Raw genomic sequence first — 25,642 nt, 5'->3', positions numbered from 1 at the left:
CGTCCTGGTTCTGAGGCAAACTTTTAAAAATTCTACTCTGTGATGTGTGTTATAATATCTTTTCAGAGAAGGCTTTAATACATTAATAAATAAAAGTCAGGAGATTCCCAACAAAAAAGCACATTGTGTAAAGTGCCCATGAATAGGCTTCCTCCATTTAGCTCCTTTATTTTAAGCACTGAAAAGTCTTGGATTGTTACCAATGCTTTCCTACCCTGAAAACAGTGCTTACGTCAATGGGCTTAGCCAGGATTCCTGAGTGTACTCCAACTTCCAAGATAGTCATAGGTGAAGGATGTGCTCAAATTCTAAAATGAAAACATCAGCAGACTCTCCTTGGCTTTTGATTCAGGCAAGATAAACTCAAGGAAAAGAGGTGGGTGATGCAATTTGACAAATCTCTCAGATTTTACATGAGGATTGTAGAGTCCACCTGCTCCAGCAAATCATCTTCTGTTGGCCCACAGTGCCATGGATAATCTTTACTTTGGGCCACAGTTGAAGAGGTCAAGTGAAAAGGGGTGGGGAATCAACTCCAGAATATTCAAGTTGCAAGGGATCTATCTTAACATCTACTGAGTTGAAGATTGATCCCCAGAGAGAATCTCATATACTGTGTTGCTGATAAAAAGTCACTCAGTCTTTGCTTGAAGACTTTCAATGAGGGGTGACCTACTTTCCATACTCCTACAGATATTACTTCTGGATAACTATTTCCAATCCAGTCAATATTTATTAAGCACCCACTTGGTCAGACACTAAGTGCTGGGAATGCAATTGATAAAAAGAAAGAGCTTCCTATGCTCCTGGATCTTTCAACGTTATGGCATGAGAGGTGGGAAGAGGAAATGGAAAAGCAGAAGGTGGAGGGAGACCAAGGGATACCTGATATGGGGCAGCCTGTTGCATGAGGTCAAAATCACGCAGAGGAGCAGACACACAACGGAATGAGCTGAAAACTCTAGTTTCTGCCCTCTATAAAGGAAAACATTGGGAAGAATTTGGTAGCCCTCCAATCAGAGGGGAGAAGAGGCTGAATGAGGTGGTATCAATCAAGGCTTGAGAGATTAGACATTAGAGGCTGAATTTAAACCTGGGAGTAGCAGCTGTGCTAGTTTGTTTTTATCTCTAAATTAACCTCTTTATAATTCTCTCTGCTCCTCCCACTACCCCCAAATTGTTCCTTGTTCTGAACTTTGGGGTCAAAGAAAACAAATTTAATTGTGTCCAGATGTGTGATCTCACTGGTATGGAGAACTCCCAGTGAGGAAACTCCCTCTACCAGTATATATTGGCAACTGTTCAACTAAAGCCTTAAATAGTTGCCTGGAGTGCTGACAAGTTGTGGCACGAAGGGATTGCATTAGAGATTGAACTTGAAGCTGGATTTTCTTGACTTCAAGGGCAGCTCCCTATCCATAATATCGTCCTCTTCTTCTTCTTCTTCATTATTGTTGTTGTTTGGTCATTTCCCTCATGGCCAACTCTTTGTGATAGTATTCAGGGTTTTCTTGGCAAAGATAGGAGAGCGGTTTGCCATTTCTTTCTCCAACTCATTTTACTGTTGAGGAACTGAGGCAAAATACAGTTTTGACTTGCCCAGAGTCACACAGTTAGTAAGTGTCTGAGACTGGATTTGATCTTAGGAAGATGAGCCTCTATCCACTGTTCCACATAGCTTCCACTTCAAGTCCATTCAAATAGTTCAAAATAGCAGTTCTGTTCCATGAGACCTTTTCTTCTTCAAGCTAAACACCCCCTTTTCTTCAATAAATGATCTTATGGCATGAATACGAGGTATTTTATCATGATGAAACAGAGGGAACGGGGACCAAAAGATAGTCTTCATTTCTTATTGCTTTATCTAGTAATTGACATTAAAATATCTGAATAAACTGCTTTCTGTGGAGCTATTGTAATTGATTTTGTTTCCTTGAAAAGAGATTTCCCTCCCGGGTTATTTTTACCTTCTGAATCCAATTCTCCCTGTGCAACAAGAGAACTGTTCAGTTGTGCAAACATATATTGTATCTAGGATATATTGTAACATATCTAACATATATAGGACTGCTTGCCATCTGGGGGAAGGGGTGAAGAGAGGGAGGGGAAAAATCGGAACAGAAATGAGTGCAAGGGATAATGTTGTAAAAAAAATTACCTTGGCATGGGTTCTGTCAATATAAAGTTATTATTAAATAAAATAAAATAAAATATTAAAAAAAAAAAGAAAAGAGATTTCCCTTCCTTTCATAGATGCCATGAACACAACTTCCCAGCCCCTCCCCTTGGACTCAGAGAAAGGTGTGTAGATCCCAGTGCAAATCCACTGGAGTTTATTCCAACTTTTCTGTTCTGGAGTCCCATTTTCAACATGATGTGTTCTATGGCAGCAACAGCACAGAAATAAGTCAGGCCCTGACTAGCTGAAGCATTGGGTAAGTAATTTAATAACTGAACAAATAAAAACCCTACTTTAAAGCCTTACCAGGAATGAAAGTGAGTTGGGTCCTCCAGATCTCAAAGGCTATACTAGTCTCCACTTGTAATCCTAGCAAGTTCTATCACACTAGGAAGGTTTTGTGTATGGGTCCAGCAACATACTGCTATCCAAAGGTTCATCTAATTAAGAACAGGAACTACTCACCAGGAGGTTGGTTGATGGTAATTTTTTTTTTCCTTTGGCTATGGTAACTTAGCATGGTGCTTGGTATATCTTAGTTTCTCAATAAATGCTTATTTGGAATATTATAGAAAGGATTCTTTCTTCAGCTTGAATTAGATGATCTTTGAGATTGCTTCCAAATCTGAGATTCTGAGCTCTTGGACGCACTGAGCAAGAAAAAGAGATCAGTTTAAAAGGTATGTGGGAAATTACACGATACTTTTTTGTGATGTCAAGTAGCTTGTTGCTACAGAAACCCATCTTTTTAATAACCCAGCATTCCTCCAGTCATCCTCAAATACTACAACTTCAGAGGAATCAAATTTGCAGATGACTCAAAGGAAAATATATCTCTTGGGTGTAAGCATGCTGTAATATGGAATGTCAACAATGTGAAAGTGGTACAAAAGACATAATTGATAAGATGGATGACTGGAAAGGCAGTCAGGCTGATTATGTAGCAGGAATGAAAGACAACTGCTCAAAAGCTGAGTTGATATCCAAGAAATTGTAAAGGATTCAGAGGAAAGTCTTCAGTGTGTGGATGGAGATCTTCAATGAAGAATTTGTATTAAGACATGTAAGAAAAGCACATATGATGAAAAAGAATGGAGGTCATAGGATATTGGGTTTAGAGGATCAAAAACTTGGACCTGGAAGGAAACATAATAGTCATCAGGTCCCCAGGTAGTACAGTGAATGCAGCATGGGGCCTGACATCAGAAAGATTTGAATTCAAATCCTAACTTAAAACTTCCTAGCTGTGTCACTTTAACCTGAGCAAATCTCCCTTAAGATTCCTCTTCTGAAAAATGGGGATAATAATAGCATCTACCTCTTAGAGTTGTTGTGAAGATCAGTGAAGAAATAATTGTAAAGCACTTAGCACAGTTCTTGTCACATGGTAAGAATTATATAATTATTAACTATTATTATTATTATTTTACAAATGAGGAAATTTTCTGACATTCAGAAGGTCACAGAATTAGTAAATAGAGGATCCAGGGCCTCTGATTCCAAATTTAGTGCACTTTCTATTACTCCTATAGGATTTTGTACCAAAAATAGTCATCTTGTTTCTAGTGCATGTAGAGGTCATAATTATCCTTCCAGTCACCCATGTTGGCAAACTTTGGAATCAATTCTGACTCCTGTCTTCTTTACTTATCCACCAGGTTTTGTCTAGAGTACATCCACATCACTCCTTTCACTTATCCAGCTTGTTCCTAATTCAGGCCTTTATTACCTCTCACCTGAACTAGTGCAAGTCTCTCACTTACTTCTTCTCAAGTCTCTCTCTGTTCCAATTCATTGTCCATAAACCTGCTAAAGGGATATTCCCAAAACGTGGGACTAGCCATATCACTGCCTTGATCAAGACACCAGTGGCTCCCAGGCACCTCTATAATTCCTCTGCTGAGCTTTTAAAGGCACTCTCAATCTAGTTCAAACCTCCACTAAGATTTATTGCCCATTACATATCTAGACTGCTACTGGGTAAAGAGTTAAGAAGAACTGTATTTGAATCCAGCCTTTAACATTTACTAGCTAAGGAACCCGGAGCAAATCAATTAGCCTCAGCTGTAAAATGATAATAACAGCATCTCTTTCCCAGGGTGTGTTATTGTGAGACAAACATTTGCAGAAGTGATTATCACAGTGTCTAGCACATTTTGTTCAGTAGTTTCACTCACGTCCAACTCTTTGTCATCCCATTTGGGTTTTTTTTTTTTTTGGCAAAGATGCTGGAGCAGTTTGCCATTTACTTCTCAAGTTCATTTTGTAAATAATAAAACTGAGGCAAAGGGTTAACTGATATGTCCAGTATCATATATTTAGTAAGGGTCTGAGGCCATATTTGAACTCAAGTCTCCCCAACTCCAGGCCCTGCATTCTCTCTACTGCACCTTGGCAGAAGACCCAGTTTTTGCCCCAGGGAGTAAGTTTAAAAAAAAAAAAAAAAGGCAGCGTTAAGATTTCTAAAAACAAAACAAATAATGGGTGCTTAATAAATGCTTATTCCCTTCCCTTCCCCCATTCCATTTTTGTACTCTCGTGTTCCAGCCAGAATGACCTTTTTCCCATTCCCTACACTTGACATTCCATCCCTTGTCTCTTGTGTCCCTTCCTAGATCACCCTCTGTTCTCACTTTCACCTCTTAGAATCCCTAGCATTACAAGCAACTCAGATTAAGTACCAGCTCCTACACAAGACTTATCTTGACTCCTGCAGACGTTAGTGCTCATTTTCTACCCCAATTACTTTGCATTTGTTGTTTTTATTTACTCTGGATATATTTTTATTTATTTATCCATATACTGTTTCCTATTATAAAACATAAATTCTATGAGGGCAAGAACTGATTCATTTTTATCTGTCTCCTCAGTACCTAGTATGATTTCTGGAACACAGCTGGCACTTAATAAATCCTTGTTGGTGTATGAATGATCTTTGATCTCTGTTAAATTTCCTTAATGAAAATAACTCTAATTTCTTTTGGAAATCTTTTAGTTTAAATATTAGTATTTAAACACTCCTGTCATTTAAAAACAAGTCATGTAGAAGTATTTTGACTTTGGTTATATTCTTTTAACAACTGAGCCTCATTTGAAACACACTGCCAACTCACCATCAAACATTACATATGATATGTTGTTTTAACTGCTATTCACAAAGAAGTAATTATGGCAGGTTATTAATAAGGAAATGATACAAAGGAGAGGGAAGAGGAAAGGGCAATGAGAAGCTTTAATGAATTATGCAAATTGAATTTTGAGTTCTTTGCAACCAAATTATGATTTTTTTGTGCTTGTCTTTCTGAACTTTCTGCCTTTCAGGAGATGTGGAGTTAAAACACAAGGATTATGAGAAATAGAGACTGGAAAATTTGTGCCAAGAGTCTCTGCATTAATCCTCCCCATGGCATTTTTAATAATGCCAACACATAGAGCATAGTTGGCAAGGCATATTTCATTTCCCCTGTGTTCTATAGAGGTTTTCCCCTCACTGTTCTTCCAGTGAGAACTTTGTTTCTCTTATGCAGCCCATACTTTATCCTGTCAAAGCTTAAAATGATGATTCTTGCTTTGCTGAAGTTCAGCAGTATAGTTAGGCTTGTAGAGGAAGTAATAGAAGATCCAGTCTTTGCCCCAGGGAGTATGTTTTTAGAAAAAAAATAATAGTGCAGAATCAAATTCTACTGGTTGAATGAATGCCTCCCTTTGACCATGGAATTTTAAGCATTGCAATGTGGATAGATCCATCAAAGTGTCATATCAGCTAACATGTAAAAAAGTCTAGAAATGAAAATATGGAAAATAACTTTTCTTCATGGAGTTTATGATCTTTTATTGGTAGGGGAAGGATCTGGGCATAAAATATTGAGGTAGCTAGATGTTGCGGGAATTATTAAGACTTAAGTTCAAATTCTAGCCTCAGAGAATTACTTTCTGGACAAGTCACTTAGCCTCTGTCTGCTTCAGTTTCCACTTCTATAAAATGGGATAATAATAGCACTTACCTCCCAGGAGTGTTGTGAGAAATCAAATGAGATAATATTTGTAAAGTATTTTGCAAATCATAAGGTTCTATATAAATGTTATATCACCATCATATTATTAGTTATCATTTTATGTACATAAATAAATGTAGCTTCTTTGAGCCTCTGTTTCCTCATTTGTAAAATGAAATGGTTGGTGATCTACAAAGTCATTTCCAAATCTAATATTCTTTGATTTCCTACTCTCATTTCTTTTCATTTCCATTTCTGAGAATAAGCTGGGTGTAGGTAAATGTCTTAGATAGATTTACTTAGGACTCAGTCTTTAAGCAAGAAAAATATATATATATATATATATATACACACACATACACATATAATTGAAGCCTGGATGGTTCTTAAAATGAAGTAAAAAAGTAGAGGGATAATTTGGTGGTCTCCTGAAATGAAGATAATAGTAGTCTATCTTCACCAAACTGTGTCCTATGAGTATAAATGATACTCAGTATACTCAATATAAATTAAGTATATTTAGTTTTGTTTTTATCCCATTTTGAAGCAACCCAGGATGAAATCATGCCTAAGTTTTTATATAACACTTAACTTAGTGGTCTAGATTACTCCAACACTGCTTACTATACCTTAGATCTCTGAATTCTGTTCTCTTTCTTTACCATATTTAGTAGTGGACCTAAGGAACTCATAGTTTATGATCTAATTATTCATAGACTACTATGAACTGCAGTGAGAAGGTTTTTAGTTTCTTTGCCACCTGCTGGGGCAAAAATAACCACATCTTTCTATACAGTATTGTTTCTTTACAGAGCTGCCTCATTTAGAAGCAAGTTTCAAAAAGGGAAGAAACAACCTCTCTCCCCTATCTTAAAGTTAACCCATTCTCATAATTTGAAACCCAATTATAGCTTTCTTTTCCATTCTGCTTATGATAGGTTTGCGATCAGCAAATAAAACAGTTGATTACATATAAAATGGGATGATAATAGTACTTACCTCCCAGGAGTGTTGTGAGAAGTCAAATGAGATAATATTTGTAAAGTATTTTGCAAATCATAAGGTTCTATATAAATGTTATATCACCATCATATTATTAGTTATCATCTTATGTACATAAATAAATGTAGCTTCTTTGAGCCTCTGTTTCCTCATTTGTAAAATGAAATGGTTGGTGATCTACAAAGTCATTTCCAAATCTAATATTCTTTGATTTCCTACTCTCATTTCTTTTAATTTCATTCATTATGACATGAGCTTTAATGAATCAAGGTAAATTTCAAGCCTTTTAAGGATCAAAGTCTCCCTTAATAGATAAGAAAAATGATGGAATGACTAGACAAGCAAATATAATAAATAATGGACAGCTGGTTTAGTCCAATGGATAAAACTCTAGATCTGGTTTAAGAGTCATCTTCCTGAGTTAAAATATGGTCTCATGCACTTACTAGCTTAGTGACCTTGAAGTCACTTCATTCCTGTTTGCCTCAGTTTCCTTATTTGTAAAATGACTTGGAGAAGGAATTGGCAGTAGCTTTCCAAGAAAATCCCAAATGGGGTCACAGAGAGTCAGACATGACTGAAAGGATTGAACAACAAAATATTCATAGCTGCATTCTTTTTAAGAGGGGACAAAACAGAGATCTCTTTATTTTTAAAGGCTAGATTATGGACAGAAATGGGAAAGTCATGCAATATAAAAAATGCAAAGAAAAAAGTAAGATCTCTTTCATCTACCACATTAAATATTCCTTCCAGTTTTTTGCCATCTGCAAATTTAATGAATATGTCACTTATGTCTTAATCCAAATCACTGACAAAAATGTGGATGAACACAAGACCAAGGACAAATCCCTGGGGCCCTCCAGAATGTAAGAGCCCTGGCAAGTCTTGCCAATGTCTTCCTAGCTCACACCTTTATTTTGTTTGGTGTCTTCACTTCACACACAGCGGAGGGAACACAGCCTGTTCTTCAACTTTCTTGGTCACAGAAAGCCCGTTTGTAACCACAGTACAGGGGTGGAGGTTTTTCTTTCCACGTTCCTCGTATCTGTCTCCAGAAACTCTACAGAAGGCAACCACAAGCCTGTCTACACAGCCATAACTGAATTAACATTTCTTCTGGGCACACAAGCGCCTTTATAAAGGAACGATCGTCTCTAAAAACAAACAAATACTGAGGAAAAACACCTCCTTTCTAAATCGCTGCCCAGTGTGGTATTGGCAGGGTTTTCTGTGGGCCAGGGGTACACTAATTGCGTTTGCAACTTTATTTGAAGAAGCATATTGGAAAAACTGCTGGGAACCTGCTACGGAATTAAATAAAAGTTCCACCAGCTACGTGGTCGAGTGGCTAGATTGCTGGCCCTGAATTCAGACCCAGTCTCAGATATTTACCAACCGGGTGAGTCTGGGAAAGTCATTTCATCTGTTTGCCTCAGTTTCCTCAAAAACCTCAAAGATGGTAATATCAACAATCTCCCGGGGTTCTTATGAAGAGCAAATGAGATTATACTTGTCAAGTATTTAGCATAGAATCAATGCTCTGCAGGGGTCCTTAAACTACAGCATGGGACAGATGCGGCTGCTGAGGACGATTAACCCCCTCACCCAGGGCTATGAAGTTTCTTTATTTAAAGGCCCACAAAACAAAGTTTTTGTTTTTACTATAGTCCGGCCCTCCAACAGTCTGAGGGACAGTGAACTGGCCCCCTATTTAAAAAGTTTGAGGACCCTTGCCTATAGTCACCCAATGAAATGCATACTTTATATGTTCTCATACACACATGCACATAGCTAAAGGTACAAATGTATATCTATACAGGTACACATGCATATCTATATCTATACATATACACACATGGATATCTCTATACACATACCTATACATACATGTGCAATGAATAATTTAGATTTGCATGCACACACATGTGTGTCTATATCTACATGCATGTGCAGGTGGTTATCTATATGTACAATGCACACTGTATGTCTATATACATATACACACATTAATATCTATGTACACATATTTCTATACATGCATGTGCATATCTGCATGCACACACATGTGCATGTCTATATATACAGATGCAGTGTATATCTATATGTACATATACACACAGTGTATATCTATATATGTATACATGTACACTGTATATCTACATGTAGATATCTATATTTACTGATATACACACATGTACATCTATATACATATATGCATATCTAAATGCACATGTGTATATCTATTTTTCATACAAATACACACGTGTACAAATCTACACGTACAGTGTATGTCTAGATTACAATGCACATGTATATCTATGCATGCTGTTTACATGTGCACATGCACATGTGTATATACGTACACATATGTGTCTATATCTACACAAACACAGTGTATATCTATACACAAATATACATATATATCTATATGCACATGTGTATATCTATCTATATATACATATACACAATGTATATTTCTATATACACACATGTGAATACCTATACACATATATGTACATGTGTGTGTGTGTCCATATATACATACAGAGAGCAAGTTCTAATCTATTCATTGGGAATTCTGCATCCCAATTCATATAACCTTAAGTAACCACGGTCTGTGGAAAAGTCATGTCAGGTAGAGAGGAGCAATGTTTGAGGCTCCCCTAACTGAAACACAAGTGATATATGGCTGGTTAATATAATCAAAAGACACAAGACAGAGATAGGAAGAAAGCATCCAGCTGCCTTTAATTAGTTCAAGTCACTGAATCTGGATAAGCTACTAACAGGCTACAAGAATTGGGGGGTATGAATGTGAAACCAATGTGAGTGATCTTGGAAAAACTGTGGAGAGAGGAAGTCATGACATGGGGTTTGAGGAAAATAAGCATTGTCACAATTTCCACCCAAGGGAACAAAATGAAACTTGTAAATTTCATTTGCTAGCAAAATTCTAGAATGTAATAGAGAAGTGACCACAAAACTTCTCAAATACATGCAGCTTTCTTTAAAATAGGTCAGGTCAAATTAGCCTAATTTTCTCTTAACAGTTATTATGCTGGTAGATCTGGGAAATGTTTTCATGTAGTATATTTGAATTTTAACAAGGTAGTCAGTCTCACATCTTAGCTTTATGGATAAAATAGAGAAGTTTAAGCTAAATGATAATAAATGTGAGCTAGATGGTTCAGAGGGGCAGCTGGTTGGGTTAGTAGGTATGAGTGCTGGGTTTGGAGTCAGAAATTCAAGTTTTGTCTTAGACTCCTTATTAACTGTGTGAAACTGTGCAACTCATTCTCTGGAGGCTACTAGAATCTTGAGTTATTACTAGTTGTGTGCAAAGCATTTAACTTCTGTTTGCCTAGGAGGCAGCTAACTGACTCAGTGGAGAGAGGTAAGAAGACCTGAGTTCAAATCTGTCCTCAGACACTTACTAGATATGTCACTGACTGTGCAACCAGTACAGCCCCTGAAGCTGAGATGCAGCAAAATATGGACTGATTCTCTGCAGCTTGTGCTAATTTAGGCTTAGCAACTAACACCAAGAACGTACAGGTATTCCATCAGCTGGCTGAATATAGCATCTACAGGTGGAACCATTGGTTGCAGCAAATGGGCAAGTTCTGACTGTTATGGATGAGTTCATTCACTTACCTTGGCAGTGTACTTTTTAGAGAGGTCCACATTGATAATGAGATTGACACATGCATTGCCAGATAATTCATTATTTGGGCTCCAAGGGAAAGTGTGGGAAAGGTAAAATATTAGACTGTCTACCAAACTGAAGTTCAACTAGAGCCATTGTGCTGACCTCATTGTTGTATATCGGTGAAACCTGGCCAATATACCAGCTCCATGCCAGGAAACGGAATCATTTCCATTTGAATTGTTTTAGGGAGATTCTGAAGATCTCCTGGCAGGACAAGATACCGGACACGGAGGCCCTTTCTCGAGTTAAACTGCCAAGCATTCAAACCTTAGTGCTTAGTCCTTTGGGCTGCCCATGTTGTTCAGATGCCAGATTTTTTCTTGCCTAAAAAAACTATTTTATGAAGAACTCACACAGGGCAAACACTCACATTGTGATCAGGAAAAAAAATGATACAAGAACACTTTTAAGATCTCTCAAAAGCTTTGGAATTAATTGTATGACATGGCATGATATAGCCTCGTCAGAGAAGGTGTTGTGCTCCATAAACAAAGCAGAATTGAATTAGCCCAGAAGAAATGTGATGACTTTCTTTGTTTTCCATATAGTAAACTCTGAGTGATATATTTTAGGAAGGATACAGAGAAACTTAATTATTTCCAGAAGAGAATGACTAAGATGGTGGAGATTAAAGGACATACCATGAATGTGCTGAAGAATTAGGGATGTTTATTGTGGAGAAGAGGTCTTGAGATAGAAGAATGGTCATGACAAACATCTGTGAGTATTTGAAACCATATGGAAGAGGGACTGGATTTGTTCTCCTTGGACTAATAATTGGTAGTTGCAAAGACAGATTTTGACTTGATATAAGGAAAATCTCCCTAAGAATTAGTGCTGATCAGAGGTGGAATGGTCTATATCAGGATGCAACAAATCCTGGATGTCTTAAATGTTTGGTGGTGGACCCTGATTGAATGTTTTAAAGTGGAGACAGTATGGTATAATGATTAGAGTGTTGAACTTGGAGTCAAAAGCCATTCCCCCTCCTCTTGTTCCATATAACTCTTGCTCATATCTTTCATAATTACTCCAAGAAGGATCTATTCATCATGATGGATTTCTCTGGAAATTCAGGAAGCTCTAGATTCAAATCCCACCTCAGCCACTCTGGCCCTTGATAAACCATTTACTCTTGGAATCTAAGGTTCTTCCTCTGTAAAATGAGAGCACTGGGATTTGATGACCTCTATGGTCTAAATCTTTTAACTCTATCTCTGATCCGATGGTATGACAGCTAGATGACTACTTATTGGGGATGTGGTAGAGAGAGATTCCTATTGAATTAGCCAGCTTATGGCATCCCTTTGCCTCTCTGAGAGCCTGTAATGGATCAGCTTTCCCCTGCTCCTATTTCTGTCAATATGAAGGAGCTAGTCCATCGCTAATGGTATAGTACTAATGCATTTATTTATCTAATGAAGATCTATCTACTTTTAAGTTCATTCCCTCATTTATTCATTTTTATATTTATTTCAAGTTGTTCTACCATTTATTTATTTATCCATTTGTTTCTTTTTAAACTTTTTTGTTTATATTATTTGCTGGTAAGATTTTCTTTCAAATTTCAGGGGTTAAAATACTTTATTAACAATTAGATTATTTCCTGCATATTTGACTTTTAGTTAGTGCATTCCCTTTTTAAAAAGTCCTTTCCGGCATAAAGCTTATCCTGAGTTTCTGAAGATTGTTGCTAGAATACAAGTTCTCGTAGGTCCTATTAAGTTGGAAAGGCTTTCAGGATGAGCTTCACAATGAGCTGTATGTATGCCATAAAGGATCAGCCCAATTATGTAGCTATATTCTTAGATTCATCACTATCTTTGGCCTTAAAAAGATGAACACAATGGTTGTATTATTTATATCATGGATTGTTGTGATGATAAAAATGAGATAATATGGGAAGGTTTGCAAACCAAAAAGGACCAAATAAAATGTCTGCTATTTTTACTGCTTGTACTACTTTCCCAAGAGCCACATAACAAGCTGGTGATATAACTGGGACTAGAATACAACTCCCAACATTCTTTTCACTCTATTACAATAACCTTTTGTGAGAACTCTGACATGTCACTTAGACTATCTGACCCCCATTTCCTCTTCTGTTAAACAGTATCTACCTCATTCATCTTGTGGCACTATCATAAAGATAAAATGAGGTAATGTATCTGAAAATGCTTTGAAAATATTTTGGTTTTTGGATATTAAGATTATCCCAAAAAAGTATATTTGGGTAGTAAAATCCCAAAACAGGATGATTACATATGACTTTTGAAATGGATGCACAAATGTAGAGATTTCACCCCAAATGTTCATATGGACTATTTGTGCCCAATATGTGGCAGGGGATTCTAAGCTCATATAAGTCTGATCAGCTACATTCAGACACACTGTAACTTGATTCTAATACAGTGATGTCATTTTTGATCCTCTTCAAAAACAAAGGGCAACAACTAATCAACCAACCAAACCATGAAACAATAGAATTAATATTCTGCCCTAGAAAGAAATGCTGAGTGATTATGGATATTAAAATAAACAGAGAAATGCTTCCATCATATTCTTCCATAGAAGAATTATGAAAGATATGGGCAAGAATTGTCCAAGACAAAAAAAAAGGATGTGTAAGTTACAATTTGCAAGAAAAGGATGGAGAGGGTATTCCCATCAATCCAGTGAAATATTATATCATACATGGAAGGAATAAACATGGTATTCAGTAATACTTGATACTTAATCAAATACAGAAGCATCTTTTTAATGCATATTTTCCCAGCAAAATAATTTCATAAAACAAACCTTACTGTACAGTTTTGCAAACCAGAATTTTGGGTACATTCTTTGTTGGAGTATATATTAATTGATGTTTCAGAGTGCCTTGAGTTTTACCTGATATAATTAGTAGAAAATCAATTTCATACTTTTTAAAAGATAAAATAGCTAATATATTCTAAAATACCATGAAAGCTGAAACAAAAAATAATCTGTTTTGGAAATTAATTTTTTGTTACTTTGTGTATATTTTATTTTTCAAACCATAATTTTCAGTATTATGCAGCAAGTTAAAAAAAAAAAAACAAGGACCCAAATAAGTCTTAATGAATTTTGAAATCAACATTTTCTATTTTAAGTACATATATTAATGCATTTGACAATACATATATATATCAATACCCGATAATCATGATCATTTTGGTGCTCTGTGGGTTTGTCTTTCAAGATATCTCAAGGAGGAAAAGCATTTTGTTGCCCAAAGTCTACTTTATAGCAGTTGCACCCTGGATGATAGCACCAGGATAACATTCTGATCAATTCTGTTAAATTAGAACGTTCTGGGGCTACAAAAATCAGCACTGACTTGGGAGTGACAGTGCTTCAAAGTTGAACGTTTTGAGTTCACAGCATCAGCTAAAAATAGGTATTGGCAAAAGACTTTCCACACCAAAATTTGAAAGGGAAAATTATACAGGTAAGAGGTTAGTTTGAACAACAACCAAAAAGATGTGGACATCAATTTCCTTTTGTGCCAACTTTGCAACATTGAGAAACTTGGTATCAAAGGACTTGGATGTAAGTCCCAGATCTTGCTATCTGCAGGACCTTGGACAAATTCCTACTCTTCTCAAGCTCTCGGTTCTCTGATCTATAAAATGACCAATTTGGTTTAGATGGTCTCATTTTAGAATTAAGACTCTATGATTTTGAGATTCCATTTCTAAATTAATTCTTTCCACATGTTTCCCTACACTCATTGAATCTTCACCCCATACATTTACAGACCTGTTTTCCAGGGATTAACACAAAAATGTCAAACAGTAGGATCTACACAAATCATTTACTCTTGCTGCTTTTCATTGTCTATAATAGAACTGAGTTCATAAACAAAGAGCTGAAATGTGCGTTGACAGCAGATATTATGCTAATGTAGACTTCAAAAAAATCATATTACTTCCAACTTCTATTTTCAAAAAGAAAAATATCGTTTAAGAAAGCAGAGAAAGCAACTGTAAAAATTCACAGAGAGTGCCAGGTATATACACGTAATATTTTTGTAGAAGTATCACAGAATCATGAGAGGCAGCATAAAATAGTGAGGAGAGAACTGGACTTGCCATTGGAAAGACCATGACTGAATTCTCACCTCTAACCTCTAAGACATATTAACTGTATAACCCTGAGTAAATCACTTACTCTCACCATGTCCCAGGCAACTCTCTAAGACCTTGAGCAGAAAAGAAAATTCTGATTTGAATTAGAAGAGGGAATTCCGCATCTGGAGTTCCGCACTGGAAATCCAGTAAAAAATTATATATCTCTATATATTTTTATATGTACATATGTATATATATGTATGTATACATATATATGTAATAGAATAATATAGCAAGAAGGAACTTCAGAGATCAAATAATCCCTTGATTTTATAGCTATGGACACTGAGATCCAGAGAGGTCAAGTAATTTTTTAAGATCACACAGCTAGTTGACAGCACAGAAGATGCTGAGTCCATTACTCTATACTAGGTGTGAGATTTAGAAAAGGAATTTCAAGTTTAAAATTTGGTGAAATATCAAAGGGGCACACAAAATGGCTAATTTTTCACATGATATGAAATAAGAGGAAGTCTGTGCAATGATGATCCTACTTTATTGGTAACAAACTACATGATATGCCTTTTTACTTATTTATATAATATTATTATGTTATTAATTTCATCATAATAATATTATGTGTATTCACTTAAGTAAAAAAGTATTAACCATACTTTCTATTTTTCACCACAAACATAAAGTAATTTGCTATGGTTGAAGCACCATATAGTAGAACGAGTACTGGACTGGTATTTAGAAGATCTGGATTCCCATCCTGATTCCTCCATTCCATCCAGTTTTATGATCTTGAGCAAGTTACATCACTCTCAGTTTCCTCCTTTGTAAAGGGAGGTGTTTGGATTGGGTGATTTCTAGATTTCCTTTCAACACTTCCCCAAAGTAATAATGCTCTATGATAATATGATTTATGGGCTTTAATTAGACTTAAAGCTTCATTCATAATTAAAAATTACAGTCACAGCAGAGACTAATTGGCTAATTATAGTAATTAGCCTGGAAATTAAGTTTGAATGATTGTTTATGTATAAAACCTTTCTAAAATCAGATTCTCTCTCTCTCTCACTTTGATTTTGATTGTGAGGATGTAGTGAAAAGATTCTAACAGGAGTCAGCAGAGAAGTGAATTTGAATCCTGCCTGTAACACCGACCATATGACCAAAGACAAGTCCTTGAATTCCATTAGTCAAATGGATATTATAACTGGATTGCTTAAAAGGCCAGGCTGTCTTGAGGTTCAAATGAGATGTTTATAAAGCACTTTCACATACTTTAAAGCACAACATATCTGCTATTGCTATTGCCATTACAATAAAGAGTGAAAGGAGAAAAACCTTCAGATGTCAGTGAATGTACAATGACCTTGGATTCCTGTGTCTTGTCCATTTCCTGGCAAACAGCTGCACTTGCTGACTTGAATGGAAAGGAGATAAAGTATACTCTGGCTGCCCCCAAGGAAAGTGCAGAACAGAGCTGTTCTTTACAAGAGAATCATCACATAATTGCCTTTTCTAATCCAACTTTCTGACATTAATTATCAACTTTTTCAATTAATGAAGCAAATTAAATCCTTCTGAATTGGTGTATTGACCCTTGTAATGGAAGGTCAGTATGGAGTCATGGCTAAAATATGCTCAAGGAGAATTTCATTGAGCCTTCTCAAGTTCTCAGAAATATCATTTTGTACTGAAATTCACTTGCCTGGCATGCCGGCAAAATACTTCACTCCCTGAAGGGAGGTAAATGTTTTACACAAGTACCATCAAAAGAAATGATTGTATTTATAACTGAAGGTTGCCAAATCTTGTTTTTAACACCTATGCTACAAATGGGATAAGTTTAGACACTCATAGATTGAACAAATACATAAACTCTATATCTGAAACCCTTTATGACCGTGTTTCTCAAATTGTGGCACTGGATTCATTAATAGCACTGACTTCCACGGGCAGATTAAGGGAGGCACCACCCAATGTCATGATATGGCAAAGAAAGCCCTGGATTAGCAGGCAGAAGATCCCAATTCACAGCTTTTATCATGAATCCTGGCTCTGCTACTTACTGCAAGTGAATTAGGCTAAGTCACTTTCCTTCACTATACCTCAATTTCCTAACCAATAAAATGAAGAAATTGGACTTAGACCAACACTACTTTCCATTTGGCTTTTATAAATCTCTGTGTGTGCGTGCGTGTGTGTGTATGTGTTTGGATGTCTTGTCTAGTTCATTCCTTAAGGAAAAATTTGTTTCACTTTTATCTTATAATCTCAGCATGCACAGCAATTTTTGGCACATAGCAGGTGGTTGAGAAATACTTGTTGACTAGGGTGATTGAGTAATTTCTAAAAGATCTCTACTGCCCATTCTAGCTCTAAATCTAAGATCCTGTAAGTTCCATTCATGTATCAAGGAACAAGAGCTAGAAAACACCATTCTAGTTCATTGTAATTCAATTCTTTGCTTAAAGTTTTTTTTTTCTTTTGATATCAGTTTTCACTTGCATAAAGGGAATTAAAGCATCTGGAGTTCAAATAGATATCACAATAAGGCAAGGAGAGCAGGAGATGATCTAAAAATAGTAGAGATTAGGGCATCATAGCATGAAAAAAAGATGGAGAATATTTCTTGATTGGGATTCTTATGTTGAAAAGTCCTTAAAAATCTGATAATAGAAAAGATTTGCCTCATTTCTTTAAGATATTAAAAGAAATTTAAAGGGTAATTTTCCCTCAAGCATGGTAGAAGCTTAGCTTCAGAGCCAAAAATGCCTAGCTTCAAACCCTGACTTTTACATATTCTGGCTGTGACCTCAGAGAAGTCACTTAACTTTTTTATAATTCAAGCAACTCTATAAGATATAAGTTGCAGAAAAGGGGCTGATCACCAATGGCTGAGGGGTTCCCTATTCTTCCTGTAACATCATAAATCTAGATCCTATCTTTTCCCTTTCGGAGTTCAATTTAAAGGATGCTAAGAAAAATAACCCCTTAAAAATGTTATCTGGGAGTTCCAAAGAAACATCAGTGTTAAAGATTCTATTCTTGTTCAACGTTCTTGATAAGCATTAGGCTACAAAGCACTGCATTTGCTTATATTCTACCAGTGAGGAGAAATAGTTACAATACATTACTTACCAAGAAATGAAGGGTCAGCTATCCTAAGGCCTTCTGAAATGGGGTTAATAAATGCACATCCAATACTACATGTACCAATCTAGTTACATTTAGAATTCCTTTACACAGAATTAAGATGTATCTAGCAAATCCTGGATATCCTAAACACAGGCCATTAATCATTTCCTTTGGGATTCATCTCCTTCCTGGAGACCCCAAGTAAACTCTTTCTCATGACAAAATAAGAAAATACACCATTCACACACAAGCTCAAAAGACACAACAAGCTCAGATTTCAGTGGAAGACAATCCTGAACAAACAAGCACAAAGACATAGAACATGTTACACAAGAAAGCTAATGCTAAAGGGGAAAACGTGTCCCCAAATAGGAAGGTGACTCTTTTTCTCACATTGTAGGTCAAATTGTAGTTCATTGTTGTTTTTCCCACTGTAAAAAGATATTCTAATTAAGTGGAACAGACATATTAGAACATCAGCTGACCATTTACCAAGTATATACATTCAATTGTTTTCAGTCATGTCCAAATCTCTGTGATCCCATTTGGGGTTTTATTGACAAAGATGCTGGAGTGATTTGCTCTTGCCTTCTCCGGCTCATTTTACAGATGAGGAAACTGAGGCAAATAGGGTTAAGTGACTTGCCCAGGATCACATAGCTAGTAAGTATCTGAAGGTAGGTTTGAACTCAGATCTTTCTGACTCCAGACTATATACACTGTGCCTCCTAGCTGCCCCAGGTATGTACATACATACATACATATATACATACATAAATGACAATCTATATACATTCAATGGATTTAGGATTAATTCCAAAAAAGTGACTGTAGTTTCTGTAACCTACAATCACTTGGCCCCTGAAGGGTAATGTACCTTTCTGAGAGTTGTAAAACATTTTAAGAAATGCTTTAAAAAAAAATTACAAAAGTTTCTATTCCATATCATATTGCAAAGCATGGCATAAATAAAAAGTTTGTTGCCGATGGCAGAGGGGCCAAGTGGGGTTCAGGGGGGGAGAGGGGTTCATACATGTCAATGCTTTTGATCTATTTCTTTAAAAAATTGGCACATAGTTTATTGAGGACCCTTCAGATATCACTTTGATATGAGGTTCATTGAATTTTATCAAAGCTAATGCACAGATTTACACTGATTTTACTAAGATTTTGAACCTATACAAGTACATTCTATGATTCATAGGGATTTTTGGCATCCTGAAGTTTGGAGAGAAAAGAACTTCAGTTTCTTTCTAAAAATGAAAAGAAATAAAAGTAAAAGAATACATTATGATCAACACTGAAAGAACATTGAATAGGTGGCACTGCATAATGAGAAAAAGAACGGATTTTTTAAAGGGCACTTGCACATTTAAATCACATATTAAAGTAAATTAAAGGGGGTAAGGGATATATCAATGGTCACTGCCATCCATTTAAATGAGAAAGGCAGCTTTTCCCTTGCATTGTTTTGTGTTATTCCTTGCAGGTAGTTAGGATTATATTTGTCTGATACAATGGTGAAAGGGGAAGTCTCCTCCTTAGTATTCCAGCTCCTCCATGACTTCCATGACGATAGTCCTTGGGCCAGTCAGAATCAGATTGCTCACGGTCCTGTAGTCAACGTGCAGAACGTTGAGACCATTCACAGAAACAACGAACTGACAGACCTGAGAAGACAAAGATAAAAATTACTTGTTTGAAATCAAAGCTCTTCACAAAAATTTATTGAATTTTTAAAAGAAAAAAAATACATTTTTTCTATATCTTTTGTTTTTTTTTTTTAATCACTGACTCTTCTACACACACACACACACACACTTTTAATAAAATTCTTATGAGATCTTAGGATAAGATATGCAGAACTGGAAGGAGCTTGAGAAGCCATTCAGTACAACTCCTTCTTTTGATGGCTATGGAAACTGAGGTTCAGGAGCCTTAAATGATTTGTCCAAGGAAAGGAGGATCTAAATCCAACCTTTCTGGCTCCAAAGCCAGTGCTTTTTCCATTGAACCAATTGTATGAAGTTGTAGCATAGTAGATATAACATGTAACACAAGACGTAAGCGGTAAGACTCAGTGCCATCTTAGGCAAGTATGACTGTGGGGAAATCATTTATCTCCTCTTAGCTTTGTTTCTACATCTATAAAATGGAAATAATTATAGCATCCGCCTCATAGAGTTGTTTTGAAGTTCCAATGAGGTAGTATATACAAAGTGAACTAGAAATCTTATTTTGTCACTTATTTCATTATTATATTACATATAAATATTATCAAATATGTATGTGTATACATATACAATATATTATATTGTCACATATTTATATATAATAAATATAGCATATATAATGAGTATATATACAAATATGATATATTATATTGTCACTTATTTTATTATTTGTTAATAATTCTTGTTTAATAATTAGTAATAAACAACAGTCCATCAATTTTTGAGGAGTTCAATGGATAGGAATGGTTATCTAAGATGTTCTGATTTCTCACACTCAATTATACACAAATGCTTCAAGTTAATAAAGCTTATTCTTGCTTTCTCAATGGGTAGGGGAAGGGACAGAAGAGGGATGGAGAAGATTTGGAACTGAAAATAAATTAAAAAAAAACTTTTAAGTCAATAAAGGGTAGCTTCTTTAACTTTTATCAACAGGAGTTCATGCAAAACGACTAGAGTTTTAGTTGAACTATAAACTCAGAGAGTCAAGAAGAAGGATACTTTCAACTTGTCAACATTAATGAAGTATGTCATTCATTACAAGAATTTCTGCAGTGATAGTGTACCCTGCATTAACCAGACAACATCTGAAATCCTACTAACAGCACTGGGTACCACATTTTACGAGGGAAAAGCCGAGTGATGTATGTGTTTCCAGAGAACAATGACAAGGATAGTTAAAGGGGTTTAAAACTATGACAAATGAGGCATAGGTGAAGAGAATGGGAGTATTTAGCCTCAGAGAAAAGAAGATTTAGGAGGGGCATACTTCTGCTATCTTAAAATACTTGACAGGTTGATGGGGAAGAGATATTGGATAATTTGTGTGGTTTTAAAGAACAGAAGGGAGACCAATGGGAAGAGGTTAAATTGAAGCAGATTTCAGTTGCACATAAAAGAGGATTTTTAACAACTAGAGCTGCTTGAAAATGAAAACAGATTGTTTGATAAGATACTAAGTGCCCTGTTACTAGACATGTCAGCAGAGGCTATATGACTACTTTTCAGGACTAGCTCAGAAAGAATTTTGGAGAGTGTGAAACACAGATGACTTATAATGTCTCATTTATAATATAATGTGACTGCTTCACAGAATCAATCAAGGAGCATTTATTAAATCCCTGTGAAAAGTAAAAATCAAAGCTAACACTTATATAGCAATTTATGGTTGGCAAAATTCTTTACAATCATTTGATCATCACAACAATTTTGGGAGGTAGGTGTTATTATCTCCATTTTACAGATGAGGTTCTTGCGGAGGGGAAGAGTTTAAATGATTTGTCTAGGATTCCACAGCTAGTAACTATCCGAGTCAGGATTTGAACTTTGACTGGAAGTACAATGTCTATCTACTACTCTATCTAGCTGCCTAGTACTAAGTACCAAATGCAAAAATTAAACAGTCTCCATTTATAAGAAATTTGCATAACAGGGAAGATTACATAAATGCTTTATGTATACATATATATGTATATATATATATCTCAAAAATACAAAATCAGTATGTAAAAATCAAAATCAGGAAAGGCTTTTTGTAGGTTGCAATATTTGAATAGATGTTTGAGGAAAACTAGAGATTCTAAGAAGAAAAAACAAGTAGAGGCAGCTAGGTTTGAGTTCAAAACCAGCCTCTGACACTTGCTACCTGTGTCACCCTGCACAAATCATGTTGCCTCTGTTTGCCTCAATTCCCTTATCTGTGAAATAGGAGTTATAATAGCACCTACCTCCTAATGGTTATTACGAAGATCAAATAAGATAATAATTATAAATTCCTGGCACATATTAAGTGCTATGTAAATGTTAGCTATTATCATTAAAGTATTTAAAGAACACATCCTAGGACTAGAAAAAAAGCTTATTAAACAGCAAAAGGATTAAATCATGTATGCTGAATACATGAAAGTGAACAAAATAACACAATTCTGGGAAGGTACATTAATGCTAGATCATCAAAGGCGTTAGCTGACAAACAAGAATTTAAATTTGATTTTAAAGGCAATAGGGAGCCACTGACGTTCATTAAATTTCTGTGACAGTTGTTACTCAGTTACGGTCGACTTTTCATGATCCTATTTGAGGTTTTTTGGTGAAGACATTGTAGTGGTTTGCCATTTTCTTCTCTAGCTCATTTTATAGATAAGGAAACTGAGGCAAATGGGGTTAAGTGACTTGTTTAGGGTTATATAACTAGGAAGAATCTGAGCTCAGAAAATGAGTCTTCTTCACTCCAGGCTCAGCACTCTATCCACCCACCTACCTACCTGCCCCAAGCTCCTATAACCACTCAATATATTGGTATTAAAAGTCGAGTAAGTTTAAACAAGAAATGTCACTGGATAATGGCCATTAGGATTAATCTTCACAACTAAAGTACTAGGAGCAGCCACTGAAAAGAGTCTCTCTGCTGTTATCAGTGGCAGTAATCTGGTTTCTAAATCTCTGAAGTCAAAGGTAATTTGTTTCTTTTCTTTTCATTGAGGATTCACACATTAGTTCCTGTTTGTGATCCCTTCAACTTCTCAAATCTACAGTTGTCATTAGCCAAAATTCTGCTAATTAGCAGACAGTATTTCACCACAATGCTAGACTATCTTGAATGCAAGTGATTTCTACCCTTATTATATCATAAAGGCAACCAAGTCAAAAAAAAAAAAAATCAAATTTCCAGGAACTGGGATGCCCATTTAGCAACACACACACACACACACACACACACACACACACACACACACACACACACACACCTGATATTTAATCACAGAATGTCAGACCTGGAGACATCACCTAGTCTAATTTAATTCTGTTTTATAATAGGATCATTTACTTAGAGCTTGAAAAGGCCTAAAAATCCAACTCTCTCATTTTAAAACTGAAGAATATAAAGCAATTTGCCCAATGCAGGTATTTAATAAATCGACATTGACAAGATTCAATTCCTGATCTGACTATAAATCCAGCAATCTTTCCATTTGATCACACTCATACTATCTCCTAGCTTAAATAAATAAGCCAAATAAGTCATAAGAACACCACAGTCCTGATAGTATATGATGTTCAAAACCTATGACTTCACATGTGGATAAGCCCTCAATCAAAATTAGATGATATCCTTTGTCATTTAAAATTTTTCACCATTTTAGAACTAAAAAAAAAAAAAATGAAAGAGAAATTGTGTTTTAGAGAAAAGGAAACTGAAAATGGGAAAGGGAAGAAAGGAAACAAGAAATATTAAATAGCTATTATGTGTTAATAGCTATTATGTGCTAGGTTCTTTATAAATATTATCTCATATGATCTTTACAACTCTAGGATCTTTACAACACTACTTTTATTATCCCCACTTTCCAGTTGAAGAAACGGATTTACAGAAAGATTAAGTGATTAGGCCAGAGTCACATAGTAAGTGTTTGAGGCAGGATTTGAACTCATCCTGATGCAGGGCCAGCACCCTTCCACTATGTAAAGTTGCTTTACTAGTGCACTGACAAAAGTCACACTGAATTCATGGTATTCTTAGATCGTGATTCCAGACAATTCTCTTAATATCTCCCCTCATTCTCCACCCTACTTCCCACTTCTCTGGCCCAAGCCCTAGATAATAATCTAAGGCTACCCATTGCAGGTGAAGTGCTGATCTGCATTGATAGAAAGAGTTTGGATGAATGTCCAATACCAAGAAAATTATATATAAATCTGAATTGAAAAATCTAAATAAACATATATCCCATATATTAACATATCATAATTTCTTTTGTTATTATTCAATTAATGGACTTCTAAAAGTCACTTCTAACTTTTTACTATTACAAACAGATTAGCTGTGAATAATTTTATATAAATTGATAGTTTCTTCTCTTTTTATATTGCTTTTAGGATATTTAGAGGTAATAGGTTTACATCCACTGATCTGCTTGATTTTAGCTCCAAGGAACAAGATATTTTCTGGTGTCCCTCTCCTTCAGTTTTTCTACCTTCTTTTGTGTGTAATGTCTTCCTATTTAGATTATAAGCTCCTCGAGGGCAGGAGCCCTCAATAATTAAAATTGTATTCTCAACGTTTAGCACAGTATCTGGCACACAGTAGGAACTTAATAAATGTTTAATGGATTGGACTGGATTGGATAATGTTAAGACTTACATTATATGTACATCAAACAACACATTCATCAAAATTTTCATATTCATATTCTAAATAATTAATATTATCAGTATTAGGGTAATAAGAAATGTGTCATTTGATTCTCTTGACTTAATTCTACCCACAGTCTGCTGATTTCTAAAATAGCAAAATGTTCTGCAAACAGAAACAGGCAAAATTAGTTAGAAACCATGGGTACTACCAGGAAATCCATTTAATTATAGTGGACTTAAAGTTAATAGCCAACAGTACATTCTGTATTGCAAATCATGTATATTTTATACATGGAAAAAATACTGTGACTGTTCAATAAAGGAGATATGAATCATAGAATCTAAGAATTGGAAGATATCTCAGAGGCTAATTTGTAAAGCCCAACTTGTAACTGAATGATAATTTTATAGATCACTCAACAAGTGGTCATGTTAGCACCCACTGAACAGCTTTGATGATGGGGAAATAACTGAAAAACTGTCTTCATGTTAGGGAACGTATACCCTCATATACACCTAAAGTCTGTGTCTCTATAGTTTCCACCTATGACAACTGGTTCTGCACTCTTGTGTTCAAACAGTCAAATTGTTCTATTTCATGACAGCCCTTCAAATACTTCACTATTGATAGCAATAATTATTATAACAATACCTATAATTTACATAGCATTTTGTTTACAAAGTGCTTTATAAATATTATCTCATTGATCCCCATAATAACCCTAGGAAATAGGTGCTATTATTATCCCCATTTTACAGATGGCACATAATAAATAACTTGTTTAACGAATGTGAACTATTTGCATTTTTGATTTTCTTCCCAAGTTATTTTTACCTTCTGAATCCAATTCTCCCTGTGCAACAGGAGAACTGTTAGGTTCTGCAAATATGTATTATATCTAGGATATACTGCAACATACTTAACATATATAGGACTGCTTGCCATCTTGGGGGGGGGTGGAGGGAGGGAGGGGAGAAAACGAAGCATAGGCGAGTGCAAGGGATGATGTTGTGGAAAATTGCCCTGGCATGGATTCTGTCAATACAAAGTTATTATTAAATAAAATAAAATTTAAATTAAAATAAATAAATAAATAAATTACTTGTTTAAGACCACATAGCCAATGAATGTCTGAGATTGGATT

General features: G+C 35.6%; 1 protein-coding gene across 1 annotated transcript in view; it reads right to left on the bottom strand.

Annotated features, from left to right (window-relative positions):
- Positions 1-11,537: 11,537 nt before the first annotated feature.
- DEPTOR (DEP domain containing MTOR interacting protein) overlaps positions 11,538-25,642 on the bottom strand; it is a 187,810-nt gene continuing 173,705 nt past the window's right edge. The window contains exon 9 of the mRNA XM_051971027.1: positions 11,538-19,799. Within this exon, the coding sequence (XP_051826987.1) occupies positions 19,671-19,799 (129 nt within the window). The 3' untranslated portion in view covers positions 11,538-19,670. The remainder of the gene's footprint in view (positions 19,800-25,642) is intronic.

This window comes from Antechinus flavipes, chromosome 1, assembly GCF_016432865.1.
Source record: "Antechinus flavipes isolate AdamAnt ecotype Samford, QLD, Australia chromosome 1, AdamAnt_v2, whole genome shotgun sequence".
Classification (NCBI taxonomy): Eukaryota; Metazoa; Chordata; class Mammalia; order Dasyuromorphia; family Dasyuridae; genus Antechinus; species Antechinus flavipes.
The sequence above is the reverse complement of the archived record's forward strand: the minus strand, read 5'-3'. Positions and strand labels throughout refer to the sequence as shown.